The sequence below is a fragment of the Melospiza georgiana genome, chromosome 16, assembly GCF_028018845.1.
Source record: "Melospiza georgiana isolate bMelGeo1 chromosome 16, bMelGeo1.pri, whole genome shotgun sequence".
NCBI classification, from domain to species: domain Eukaryota; kingdom Metazoa; phylum Chordata; class Aves; order Passeriformes; family Passerellidae; genus Melospiza; species Melospiza georgiana.
Window position 1 is genome coordinate 15,470,840 of NC_080445.1, and position 14,065 is coordinate 15,484,904.

Here is a 14,065-nt window from a genome sequence, read left to right on the forward strand (position 1 = left end):
CTGCTGTGACCCTCTGTCCCCAGATCTCTGGGACAAGGAGGGAGCCAGGGCTGAGCTTGAGCTGTAGGCTGGGCCTGGGAAAGGGAGCTTGGCTGCTCAGCTTCCCTGTGAGCTGTAAATGAGGGAGTGCCTTGGGCTGCAGCTCAGGACATGGTTGTGGGTCACTGGGGCTGAAAGGGGCCAATACTGGTGTTCAGCACAGTGCAGAGTCCCATGATTTTGAGGGCACCTCCAAATTGATGCAGATTTTGTCTCACCAGGAGAGCCACAGGAGAGCTGTGCTTGTGAACTGCAGCATACTCAGTGCTAACCAGCTAAAATAACAGACCAAAACCAGGGAGTGCCTTTGAGCTGTCCTGATGCACTGAGTGTTTATGGAAAAGGGAAGCTGAAATTTTCTCCAAAACATTGCAGTTGTGCAGATTTTTGTCTTTCATTAATGAGCTTGTAGGCAGAGTTTGCTCCAAAACCTTGAGTCTCAGTTTGGATGTTTGTACATTTAAAAGTGCAGCACTTTCCTCAGCCCATAACCAGATACCAGCTTGCTTTTAACTGGAGTGTGTGTGACCTCCTTGGGCCAGCGTATGTAACACCCAAAAACTGGTGTCCCTCTGGATTAAAGTATGTGTACAGTTTGAGATGAACATGGATTATTTAAAGCATTTCTCTGGTGACCAGGTCATGAGTTTTGAGGACAGGGACCCCGTGTTCCTCTGGGGTGTAGGCTGGGCAGTTAGCGGGCGAGGAGCACAATGACGACATCTGCGGATTTGACATTTCCATTAACAAGTTTCCTTCTCTTCCCAGTTTAGCTGAACCTCTCTCACTTTTAAAAGCTGTAGTCAAGCGATTTGTTTCAGCTCAGCAGTGGCATTTTTGGAAGCATGTGGCCTCGGTGCCCTGAAAACTGTCCCTGTTCCCACCCATGGTGCTTTCACACAGCTGCTCCAGCTGTGCCCTGCTGGCACTGGGGGTGATTGGGACTCACTGCTGACAGGGAGCTCTTGTGCCTGAGGAGGGGCCAGAGTCTGTCGGGATTTTGCATCTGAATCAGAGCAATGGGCTGAATTAGCCTATTCCCTAACAGCCCAGCAGGTCCTGGTTCAGGAGCTGGCAGGGGAAGATGTCTGGATGCTCCCTTCTGGTAGCAGAGCAGCCTTACTCCCACTACTCCTCACCATCCCTGGGCATGAGGGAGATTTATGTCTGCCTGGAAATAAATACAGATCATTCACTTGTCTCTGGAGGAAGATAAAATGTAAACTGCCTATTTTCTGTGATGCAGCACTGGAAATAGTTGGAATTTAAGATAATTATCTTTATTGCTTTTTATAGCACCCTATGAAGGCTGAAATCTAATTTGTTTTTCACTAACAGGGAACTCCTGCGGATGACTCAGAAAAATCCATTTGCTTTATTGACAAACTTGTCTGTTTGGTTGTCAGGGCAGTGCTCTCCTTGCAGGAAAAGGGAAATGCAGGTCATAACACATAACACAGTGTGGGGTTTTAATAGATATTCAAAGTTTGATATCTGTTGGCAAGAAGAAAAACTAAAGTTGATGTAATTAGAGTGAAGTGACTGTGCTTTATTAAAAGGTTGTAAATTAGTTGATGCTTCAGTGGGTGTGCAGTAATGGTGCTCTCTGCTTTGTTTATGCAATTTCACTACACTTGAAGCTCATTAACAAGAGCTTGCAGAGAAGCTGCTTTTCCTGGTGCCCCTCAGCTTTGGGCAGGAGGTGGGAGGTGCAGTTGTGCCTCTTGCCCTGTGCCTGGGGCTGCAGGGAATGCTGTGTTCCATGTGGGTTGGGCCTGTTGCTTGTAAGGGGAGTTGTTTCTTTTCAAACTTTTCAGTCTGTCTGTGAGACAGGCTCCCAGCTTTAACAAATTTCTGATGTATCTGAAGGTAGTGGACACCCCTTGTGTGAGTGAGTGAGTTGCATGCCAGCCCAGCTGGTTGTTGTGGTTTGTGGGGTTTCTGCTGCTCCAGTGCTGGGGCTCTGTGAAAAGCAAAAGCAGATGTCTGTGCTGCTTCTCAGGCCTTCACAAGGGGGGAGTGTGTCCTGCCTTACCTGCCCCCTGTGATCCACACCCCAGAGCTGCTCAGAAGGAGGGACAGCAATCTTTGGACAGCCTTCCTGTAAGCTCTCCCAAAGTGCCTGCTGCTGCGGGCAGTGGTGGTTGAGAAATGCTGGGACTGCAGGCTGATGTAGCAGAGATGTATCCAAATTGTTTCTGTCTGTTCACCCCCTAGCAGTCTAATTTATCACTGCCATGTGGGATAATGCTACAAATCACTGAATCTCAGAGAATCATGGAGTGACTTGGGTTACGAGGAACCCTGAAGCTCACCTTGTTCCATCCCCTGTGCCATGGTCAAGGACACCTTCCTAGGTTGCTCTAAGCCCCATCTAATTTCTCCTAGAACTCAAGTTCTGAGAGGTTTAAAACCACAATGAAGAAGTCAGAAGCAATGTAGGGGTTAAGTGTGTTTTCATAGAGCTCCACAGAGCTGCCTTTGCCATGGAGCAGGAGTCTGGTCCTGTCAGGTCTCTGTAGCTCCCCTCAAAGAGGCAGCAGAACAAGGAGAATACATCCCTTTAGGAAACATGAAATGAGAGTTCCATGTGGGCAGAGCAAGGTTCTTGTGCATCTCTGAAGATGTTCTCAGTGTTTGCTCAGCTTTTCATTGCTTTTCTTTCAGGAATTGACTACAAGACCACTACTATCCTGTTGGACGGCAGAAGGGTCAAGCTGGAACTCTGGTGAGTGTTCTGAGCCTCTGTAACCCAAACCCTGGGAGCTCAGGCCAGGTGAGCAGGGACACAGGGCTGGGGGATGCTGTACCAGGCTGTGGAGAGTGTGGACCATCCCTGGGGTGTGGTGGGACTTCCTGGCTGTTCTTCCCTGAAAGTTACTCTAGCAAAGAAGATTCCTTTCTGTCAGTCAAGTAGCACAAACACCATGCTGCTCTTTGCTGGAATGGTCTGAATTCAGTCATTGTCTGTCATAACTGACCATTTTCACTGTTACTCTGCACTTGAGACCCCACCTGTAGTTCTCTTGTCCAGAGCTCCTGGCACAAGAAGCACATGGATATGTTATAACAGGTTCAGAGGAGGCCATGAAGGTGCTCCAAGGGCTGGAGCCCTCTGCTCTGAGCCAGGCTGGCAGAGCTGGGGGTGCTCACCTGGAGAGGAGAAGCTCCAGGGACACCTCAGAGCCCCTGCCAGGGCCTGAAGGGGCTCCAGGAGAGCTGCAGAGGGACTGGGGACAAGGGATGGAGGGACAGGACACAGGGAATGGCTCCCAGTGCCAGAGGGCAGGGATGGATGGGATATTGGGAATTGGGAATTGTTCCCTGTGAGGGTGGGCAGGCCCTGGCACAGGGTGCCCAGAGCAGCTGTGGCTGCCCCTGGATCCATGGCAGTGCCCAAGGCCAGGCTGGGCAGGGCTGGGAGCAGCCTGGGACAGTGGAAGGTGTCCCTGCATAGCAGAGGTGGGGCTGGTGGGTGTATAACATCCCTTCCAACCAAACCATTCCATCATTCTGTGTTCCTGTACTGCTCTCAGTCACTGAGGGACTGGTATTGTTTTGGAAGCAATACTGGATTTTCCTGATATCCAAGGATGAGAAACAGAAACAAGAGAAGGAAAGCAGAAAAATAAAACAGGTGAAACCCTTGGTCCCTCAGCGGCTGGATATTTCTCAAGGCCTTGAGTAGAAAATTCAAACAAGCAGTGAGGAGGCATCACCACCTCAGGGTGGGGAGCAGGACTGACTGGAGTGACCAGAGCCTGGGACACAGATGGAGAGCCCTGCATGGGAGGGGTAACCCCTGCATTATCTGTCAGCACCTGAGGGACAGCTGGAGCCCTTCTGGCTGAGCTTTGTCTGACTTGCTGAGAAGCTGACACAGCAGGCTGTGGAGATGAAAGAGGAAGGGAAGGACAGGATAGGTTGTCTGTCCCTACCCTGGTTTTCACCCAGATCTGGGAATTAGGGAATGACACAGTCCTAAAACATGGAGTTAAATATCCCCTTAGAAATGCTTGGGTCAAGTAACAGGGATATTAGTAACATGTGTGAATTGTTAAATAGGAATGAACTCCATGTTCTAAGCCTCAGTGACTGACTCTGGCAGTGTGTAGTTTGGTGGTTTAATTACACCCCTGCTCTTTGAAGCTGAATGTCCTTATTTTTCTTACAAAAAAGAACAGAAGCAGCTAATTTATCTCTTGTAGCCTCCATGTTTTTATGTGCCACTTGCATTCTTGTCTCTCTTGTAAGAAACCTATTTTAACATTTCAGCCCCAGGTGTGTAGTAACTTAGTGCTTCCCTTTTTATAATGTAATTCTTGAGCTGGAGAACAGCACAGAAACTGAAAAGCTGATGACACTGATTGATGATGCCTTAGAGTAATCTTTTACCATTACTTACCCAGTATTTGATTGTTGAGGGAGAAGGATGTGTAAGCACAGGCTGTTAGATTGATGTCCAGGATCCTACAAAGCTTTACATCTGAAAAAATGACTGTCCTGCATGTGAGGTCAATGTGTTTTTCCTAGAGCTGCAAATCTGGGGCTGAGGGATTCCTCAGCCTTCTCAGTGGTCATTAAAGTGTCTTTTATCCTGGCCCAGGGAATAGATTTGAGAAACACCATAATGTGTCTCTGATGAGCCTGACACATTTCAGTATATCCTGGTTAAATCAGAGTGCTGGACTCTGCTGTCTCAATCCAGAAGGGCACTGTGAGGTGCTGGCAGTGTTGTCACACTTATTTGAACCTTGTCCAGACAAGACAAGTTACAGTGACTGAAAGGCCCCTTATTGTCACAGTGGTCTAGAAACACTGTACCCCACTCCTGATCCTCACTTTCTGTAGGGTATATAGACCAGGTCTGTCAGGGATCTGGGTATAAAGAGAATTCCAAGAGAATTCCCTTTATTTTGGTTAAAATGTAGTGGAAAAACAGGTGAAGCCTAGTGCAAGGCAGTTTCTCCTCCTGTGAGTGGTCATATTTAGGTTGGCTGTTCTCCATGGCTGGGAAACCTCTGTACACTCACTCTGACTTTGAACTCCTGTGGACTGAAGGGAACCAGGCAGAAAATCCTTTGCCCAAGGGAGTAAAATGACTTACACCCTCACACATCATCCGGTAGTGCTGCAGCCCAAGGTTTGGGCATGTGTCTTCTCCATGGGAAGCACAATGACAGTGACAACCTCTACCCAAAGGTGGAGATGTATTCACCAGTTCTTCCCCAGAAGAACCCACAATGCAGAGGACTTTGGGTATTCTGCCTGTCCTAAAGATCTGACAAGATCAACCCTGATTTTTATTTTATTTTATTTCTTTATGGCCAGTAGGAGATGTGCAGTATGGGAGTCAGTTCTCCACCTCTCATAGCTGTAACTTTTCTGTGTTTTAGGGACACCTCAGGGCAAGGAAGATTTTGCACTATTTTCAGATCCTACTCCAGGGGAGCCCAGGTAAGTGCTGCTCTTAGGCCTTTGATGGGACACGTGTGCTTGAACTTTGGGATGTGTAAGTCTTTCCTGCCATAGTAAAGAGCTCTGAAGAGGAATGCACTGATCACCAAAAGGATCTCTGTAGATGACAAGAGACACTCAGTGTTGTCATGTTGCCTGGGATTCTGTTCTTATGAAGTGGTGGGAGAGAAGGGAGTGAATGGCAGACTTTGCTAAACTCCTACAGAAAAGGTCTGTGCAGACAATATTCACTCTTAATTTCTAGAGGAGGACTGAGAGGTCGTCAGGGAGGATGAGGCAATTCTCGCTCTAGTTCTGCCTCAGCCTTAATGTGGGAGCTCCTACTTTCTGAGGTTTTTAAAATTTGTTTAAATATGGCACTGGCTTTCCCAGTGGAGTTCTTCCAGTCTGTGTTGCTTTCGAGTTAGTTCCAAAAATAGGGGTGGCTCCTACTTGTGTGTCTGAGGCAGACTTGAAACTAGAGCAGCTCAATTGGAACGTAAAGTATGTGTGTTCCTCAAAACATGAGGCACAGTGTTACATTTTGAGTTTCTTCTTTGGGCCCTGCTCCAGAATAACATCGAGATCCTCAACAGCACAAAAATCTCGTGGTCCTCTGGAAAATTGCATTTAATAAATTGCTGTTTAATAGTGCTTTCTGACAGTTCTGCTGTTGTCCTTTTAGTAGCATGGCAGGGTCCCTCCAGGATAAAGTTTACCTAAGTTAAATGAGCTCCTTTATTTTCCTTATTGTTTTCAAGTTGTAAAGCTTTGGAGAAAATTCCTCTTTTGTTAGGCACTAGGAGTCAGAAGCTGTCTGTCAGCCTCCTAAGCAGGCCAGTATCCTGGGAGATTCCCAGCCTTTGGGAAACATTGTACTTCTACTCAAGCTCTTACCACTTTTGGCTTTTTGCTGCTTGTATCTGTAGACATTTGCTTTGCTAACTGGCAGAATTTGTGTTGTTCTCTTTCTCTGACTTCCTGCAAATTCACTTGTGCTCTAGACATAGGAGCACCTCACCTGGAGTGTGCTGTTGAGATCTCCCCATGTCCTGTTTATTCATGTTAGTGCACATCTCTGGTGGTCTGGATGCTTTGAGGCAGCTCCTTTGAAGCAGAGGCCGATTTCCTGGTGCTCCTGGTGGAGTTCTGCGGTGGGAGAGTGCAGGATCTCCTGTTCACATGTTCAGTCCTGTGTCTGAGTTTCTTTCAACTTCTACATTTCATTTTCTTTCAGCCTTTACTACTTTTCAGAAAAAATCTGTAACCCCCATCACATAATCAGTTTGCTTTGGAAGGGACCCTAAGGCTCATCTCATTCCAACCCTCTCCCATCTGCAGGGACACCCTCCACTAGACCAGTGTGCTCCAAGCCCCATCCAGCCTGGCCTTGAGCACTTCCAGGGATCAGAAATCCACAACCTGCTCATGGAACCTGTGGGCTTGAGGCCGTGTTGCTTCCCTCACCAGTTAGAGGTGAACAGAGCTGGTCAGTGTGGTTTTCTGGTGACCACAGAACTCAGCTTTGGTCAGGCTCTTTCTAAGACCTTGCTGTGTCAGATCACACTGGGAATGGAAAGCAGCAGCTGCTGTGTCTAGGAATGTCACCTGGGGGCTTTTAGCCCTGTGTGCAGCCACTGTGCCCTGTGGTAACTCCTCTTGGTGTGACCTGGAGCTCCTCAGAGCAAATGTCTGCAGAGACACTGCACCCTCAGAGCCTGAGCCCACACACCAGACCTTGCACCTGCTGCTGCCACAGGGCAAACTGGGGCACAGGGCAGAGCTGAAATGGGCAGTGATGAGAACATTCCAGTTGGATGGGGAGAGGGACACATCTGTCTGGAACCTGCCTGGAGCTGTGAGGCACTGGCACAGCACCTCCCTGTGATTCCTGCAGCCTGTTCTCCCTGGACACTACCCTTGGGTGCCACAAGGTGTCATGTACCTGGCTGCCCACAGGCTTGAAAGGGATTGATTTTCTCTTCCTTCCTCACAGTGAAGCTCTTGACCTTCTTCAGCTGTATTTATCAGTATTGCTGCAGGAACTCTCACCTGAACATCAGCAAGGTTTGCCTCATCCATCTCACTGCCTAGCCCTCCCAAGGAGTGAGTCTGAGAGGCAGTGAACCTCATCAGCCAGGCAGGGGGACCTCTAGTGGGAGTGCTTTAGGGAACCATGGAATCCCTAAGGCTGAAAAAGCCCTCTGAGATCATCGAGGCAAACCAGGAACCCAGCACTGCCAAGGCCCAGCTAAACCATGTCTCTCAGCACCACATTCTGCGTGGATTTTTTTTAACAATTCCAGGGATGTTGACTCCACCAGTGCACTGGACAGCCTGTGCTAATGCCTAACCACACTTTTAATAAAGAAATTACCCCAAAATGCAATCTGAACTTCCCCTAGCACAACTTGAGGTTGCTTCTTCTCACCCTGTCACTTGTTACTTGGGAGAAGAGACCAATCCCCACCTGACTCCCACCTTCTTTCAGGAAGTTGTAGACAGCACTTCACTGCTGAATGCTGGGGAATGGAGCTCCCTTGCACAGCAAGGTGTAGCTCACACCTTTGCCTCGAGACTGCCCTCTGCTTGTGCAACAAATGCCTTTTGCAAAGTGCTGTTGTGGTGCCTTAATCCTGGTCTGCACAAACAGTCAGTGCTTAAAAGCAGCAAACCAGCCCTAAGGAGCAAGGCAGCCTAGGATGAGGAGAGGTAATTCCCAAGGGAAGTCTCTCCAGGCCCTCTGGAAGTGCCCAGGAGATGAGCACAGGGAAAATGCCTGTTGAAAATGGCTGGAGTCCTTGTACAGTCTTCTCCAGGTGGCTTGGAGTAAAACTCAGATTGTTTTCAGCCACAAGTGGTTGGCTGCCATGTGATGTTCCTGTATTAGCAGGAATACAGATACCATGTCTCTTAAATAACTCACCACAACTTTCAGTGGAAGAAGAAAATATCGAAATTTATACTCTGAATGGTTAACCAAAGAAGAGGACTGTTTGTTTTGAATAACAAATGCCTGTGTGACTGCAAGGGTGGACTTCCAACACCTCCAGTTATTTTCAGTATGCAGAAGCTGACTTCTTCTGGCATGGCCTTAGCATAAATACAGCATAACCAATGTGGTCTTGGCAGAGAAACACAGAAATGCTTCTGAGTTCTGTGATTTAGAATTATGGAGTGGTTTGGGTCAGAAGGGACCTTAAAGCCCATCCCATTCCACCCCCTGCCATGGCAGGGACACCTTCCACTGTCCCAGGCTGCTCCCAGCCCTGCCCAGCCTGGCCTTGGGCACTGCCAGGGATCCAGGGGCAGCCACAGCTGCTCTGGGCACCCTGTGCCAGGGCCTGCCCACCCTCACAGGGAACAATTCCTCATTCCCAATATCCCATCCAGCCCTGTCCTCTGGCAGTGGGAGCCATTCCCTGTGTCCTGTCCCTCCATCCCTTGTCCCCAGTCCCTCTGCAGCTCTCCTGGAGCCCCTTCAGGCCCTGGCAGGGGCTCTGAGGTGTCCCTGGAGCTTCTCCTCTCCAGGTGAGCACCCCCAGCTCTCCCAGCCTGGCTCCAGAGCAGAGGGGCTCCAGCCCTGGAGCATCTCCATGGGCTCCTCTGGACTGTTCCAAGATGCCCACATCCCTCTCATGCTGGAGGCCCCAGAGCTGGGTGCAGTACTCCAGGTGTGGTCTCCAGGATGCATTCAGGGCTGTTTGCTTTCCTTTCTACTGTCTTGGAATCATCAGACTTGAAGACTTCTGCTGTAGGAAGGCTGATGCAAATCCCCTTGGAGGCAAGAGAAACAGCTTATTGAAACTACAACCCAACAGCTCAGGAAGAACAAATCCAGCACAGGAAAGATGTGCCAGCATGGGAAAAGCTCTGTTTGAATTCAGTGTGATATTTGTACAGGAGCAGATTGGTGTAAACTGGCCTTGAGCACCTTCATGCTGAGAATTAGTGGAAGGTTCTCACTGAGTGGAGGACTAAAGAGCTCAAGGGGAGCTTGAAGAATGAGGTTCCAGAGAGAACTTGTACAGTTTGGCTGTGAGAGCAGGAGGCTGGCTCAGCAACCTGGCAGCCCTTGCCCAGGTCTGAATAGCCAGTGCTTGAGAGAATACTTGGTATGAAAAGTACCTCCAAGCCAGGGAAGCATGCCTGACTTTCCCACACACTCTTTATTGTTTCTCAAGTGTAGTGATAAAAAAACCCTGAATTTTCTGAAGTAGACCCTGGAGAGGTTGCAACATGGCAAAACAGTCTCCAGACAGCAAGTAGGCCTTCTTGGGAATTCTTTTTTCCCTCATGGCACAGCCTGGTGCAGTGCTCAGGCTGAACTGGCTGCTCCCTCCCCAGGGAAAGGACTCCTTGATGCCTTCCCCAGTTTCACCTCCACCCCACTGGCCTGGCTCCTGAGCCATGTGACTTTCACATTCAGCAGGAGCTCCTTCCTCCTGAAATTATCTGCAGTAAAACATCCTTGCTGCCTCTGATGAGCTGGCTCTGAGCAAAAACCAGCCCCTTCTTCCAGCATGACTGCCTCAGGGTTTGCTGTGAGGATCACAGGGCTCTTGCCTTCCTCCCTGCCCTGCTTTAGCAGATCTGATCTCCTCAGAGACAGAGTTCCTGGGCTCCAGGTGGTGCTGGTGTGCCTGGGAGTCCTCTCCTTTTCTCTTGCTTCCCTAGGTGTTGAGTTTCCACTTCAACCCCTTCTCTGTTGGGTTCTGATGGGCCAGCAGGTCCTGAGCACATCACTTCAGGGTCTCCTTTTGGGGCAAAAGAGGAGCATTTGTGTCTGGGATAGCAGAGCATTGGCCTCAGGCACAGATGGGGCAGGGGGAGTGTGCAGCCAGTGATGGTGACTGCAGGGCCAGGGAGGAGGCAGAGATGGAAACCAAGCAGTGCTGTGCCCTGCAGAGCCAGCTTGGGCAGTGGAGCTTGCTGTGCTGCACAAGGATTTTATGTTAATTGTCACAGCATGGGGTACAGTGAAAAGAATATTTAAGCACACCTTTAGTGTGCTTAAAAGTGCTGCAGAAACCTTTTTTGCTCTTGGACTCCTGTTTTTTTTCTTCTTGGCTTCCAGGTCTCAGTCATTGCAGCAGAGCTGGCTGGCTGATCTCAGCTGTTTGAGCAGCTGTGACTGTTCTGGCTGCTGTGAGCAAATGCAAACTATTCCAAGAGTGATCACAGAGGGGAGAAGGAGCTGTGGTGGTGCTTCCTGATCCAGCCAGGAAGAAGCAGTGTCAGGATCATTCCTGATGTCCTCATATGCCAGTGATTTAAACTGTTTCTGAAAGTGTGGCTTGCCAAACCCTTCCCAGACAGTGTGATAAAATGCTCCCATCTTGCAGCAAAGCTGCAGCCCTAAAGAAATGATGAATATTGTTGAGTTCAGCTTAGGCAGGTGGTTTGAGGAGCTGCTGTTTCTCCTGTTCAGGGCTTCTTAATATGCAGGAAGGTGGTGGATTTTTGGCAGCTCAGCAGACTCAGGTGTAGATTGAGCCCTCCCTTATGGCTCTTTTGGTTACAACAAATACCTCACCTGCCTTGGGTCATTCAGACAGGATTGCCCAGCTGCTGGAGGGGCCTGCCCTGCCTGCAAAATACTTATCAAAAGCTCAGTGGTAAATACCCCCAATGCTGGGAAGAGGTTTGGCAGCAGGGTGTCCATGAGCCAGTGTCAGAGGTGCCAGCTGGAAAGCCACGATAAATGGAGATGTGAAAGAGCAGGCAGGAGACAGAGTGTTCTGGTTCCTGTCAGCACTGGACCTTCTGGTTAAGGTTTATTTCATCCTGTGGGACAGAAAATTCACTCTGAGGGGCTCTTCAGCCTTCTTCAGCAGCAGCCTTTTTCCGTCAGTGGAGAATATCAGCAAGTGACACTTTCCTGGCCACCCTGTCACCTGCCTGCCTTGGGCTGAGGTCCTTGGCAGTTGTGCAAGTGTTCCTAGCAGCTTCTTGTGTGCTGGAAGCCCCTAAAGCCATCTGGGAAGCCTTTTTGGACAAGCCTGCTTTGCATTAAGAGTGTGCAAGCTGATTTTCTCTTACCTTTAAAAGCTTTTTGCTTATAAACCTGGTCCAAACCTGCTGCAAGCAGGCAGAGATGATATTTCCCCACCACTACCTCAGTTACATGGACAGATCTTTGTGTAAGCTCCTGCTGGAAGCAAATTTGGGTTTTGGCAGAGTAAGTGTCCACATGTGCTGCTGGATACAATAACTGGTGCTCTGTCTGTGTTCCTTGTTCACTATGGGAGGCACTCATGTGGAAATTTCTGTCGCTGGCTGCTGAGGGTTGTGCCAATCCCAGTAGTGTGGAACAAAACCAGAGTGGCAATGAACTCTGAAAATCCAACTGTGAAAAGACCCCAGATGGATCTGGGGATGAGTCCAGTCAGCTTCTGCCTACACAGAAGCTGTAGGCAGACTGAGGAGGAAAAGAAGGAAGGATTTTGGAGGCTTGTGAGGGCTCCAGGTCTCCTTGGTCTGAGAAGCTGAGCGTGGAGCTTTTCACTCCATACTGTGGGAACCTGGGGTACATAATGGTACAAAAGGGCTTTGTGAAACTAAAAATTGAAAGCTGTGGAGATAATAGGGTGTTGACAACCATCTAAGCACTTAGAGAACAAATTAGGCTGCAAATGGGAAACTGTTCATTTGTTGAGTTGAGGAAATTAAAATTCTGTGCGTGTTATTCCAAAGGAGACTTTAAAAAAGCCTGACAGATCTTACTTGGAACTGTCTGCAGAGCTGGAGCCAGCCCCCTCCCTGTGCAGGGCTGAGTGCTGTTCTCTCTGGGGCAGCAATGGCAGTGACATTTGGGATGCATGCTCTGGAAACGTGGTGTCTGCAGCATGCCAGTGCTCCTTGGAAGCTGTGTGAGGTTCTCTGAAGCACCAGGAGCTGGCCAGGGGTTGAACAGCCTTCTTGCTGCCCCTGCTGAGCTGCAGCACAGCTGGGCTCCATACCCAGCTGGGCAGGATGGGGATGGAGCAAGGCAAGGGCAACTTGGCCTTTGAGAAGCTCTGCTGGACAGTCTGCACTCCAAATGTGGGTGCTGGAGCCATGGAGGCTCCAAATGTGGATATTGGAGCCATGGTGTGGCTTGGAGGCTCAGCTGGCAGACAAAGGATCATGTTTTACATGTAGAAATCATGGTCTTGACCTTCCACCCTGCTGAGAAATTAGGGGTGTGTTTTTGCTCAAGTTTTATCCTTATTCCTATTCAAAGAAGATCCAGGCAGAAGCTGCCAGCAAGTTTAAAAACTCTCTCCTCCTGAGGCATATTCCTGGCAGAAATAATCGTCACAAACTAGGTCTTGGGTCTGTTTTTCTTGGCTGAAGGAACTTGTCCATCCAGAAATGAAGCAAGTAGACTTTATTTATCTTGCTGGCCATTTGTGTTGGAAGGAGCTCATCAAACCCTTTGCTTTGTTTTTTCCTGACTGTCATTAATTCTCACACACAGCCGTGGAAGCTGGAAATCAAAACAAATAGAGGAAAAATGAAAAGAAAGCACAGAGTCTTCTTTTTTTTTATATGCAACTAAAATGTGATGTATCCTGCTAGTAGGTATTTCCAGATTGGGTCCTTGAGAAGCAGTATCTTTGGTTTTGTGGCATTTTTTAATTACAGAAAATCATTACTTCCTTCTTACTTTTCCTCTCTAAATCTTGGAGAAACTGATCCTTTTGTCCTCCAAAACAAAAAAAAACCCCTCCATTTCTTTTGATTATGAAGTTTCTGGACTGTCCTAGAAATGGGGCTACAAAAAATTACAGACTCTAGGTAGGAGCTCCAGACTTTCCTTGAAGGAAACTGAAGATGCTTCCCCCTCACCCCACAGATATTTCTGCCATCATGTAAACTCACTTCAGGTCCTACAGAACAGCCTCAAACCCAGACTTTGAATGGCTTGCTCTTTGTGTTGGACTGTCAAACACCAAGCCAACCCATCTGGCTTGGCTTTTGTGCCCTCTGCCCTTCTATTTTTGTGCATTTGAGCCTTTCTGTGGGGGTACAAGTGCAGATGTGGAGATGCTGGAGGGCCAGCAAGGACAGAAAAACAAACTTCACCTGGAGAGGGACTGCCTGGGCTGGAAGCAGTGGGCAGGGAGGCTGGGGGTGCAGCTCAAGAATCAGAATTGTTCTTCAAGGAAGCATCTGAATTGTTATAAAATTATAAAATTGTTCAGGCTTTGAGAGCTGCTTATTTCAGAGGAGCTGAGGGAAAGGCAGACAAGGTCGAGGCACACCCAGAGCGTTCCGAGAACGGCTGCTGCTCCATGAGGGGGGAGCAGTGCTAGTGCCAGCTCCAGATGTGGCTTCATTATGAGCATTCAGGTGCCTTTGTGGCCCAGATGCCAGTTTATCATTCCTGTGTGCTTCACATTTCATGTTAATGGGGTTTTTTTTTTTGTAAATTAGAGGTATATCATCCACAGAGCTTCTGCACAGGCTGCTCTCAGGTCAGCACAGGGGCTGGCAGCAGCAGGGACTGTACAGCTGGGGTTTGGGAGGACTGGGTAGCTTGTGCTTCCCATCTGTGTAGCACACCTTTCATTTCAGTAAGCAA

The 14,065-nt window shown here is 48.8% G+C and overlaps 1 protein-coding gene across 1 annotated transcript in view; it reads left to right on the forward strand.

Annotated features, from left to right (window-relative positions):
• Positions 1 to 14,065, forward strand: part of RAB40C (RAB40C, member RAS oncogene family) — a 35,493-nt gene that overhangs the window by 14,553 nt on the left and 6,875 nt on the right. The window contains exons 2-3 of the mRNA XM_058035946.1: positions 2,707 to 2,767; positions 5,436 to 5,496. Of these exons, the coding sequence (XP_057891929.1) occupies positions 2,707 to 2,767; positions 5,436 to 5,496 (122 nt within the window). The remainder of the gene's footprint in view (positions 1 to 2,706; positions 2,768 to 5,435; positions 5,497 to 14,065) is intronic.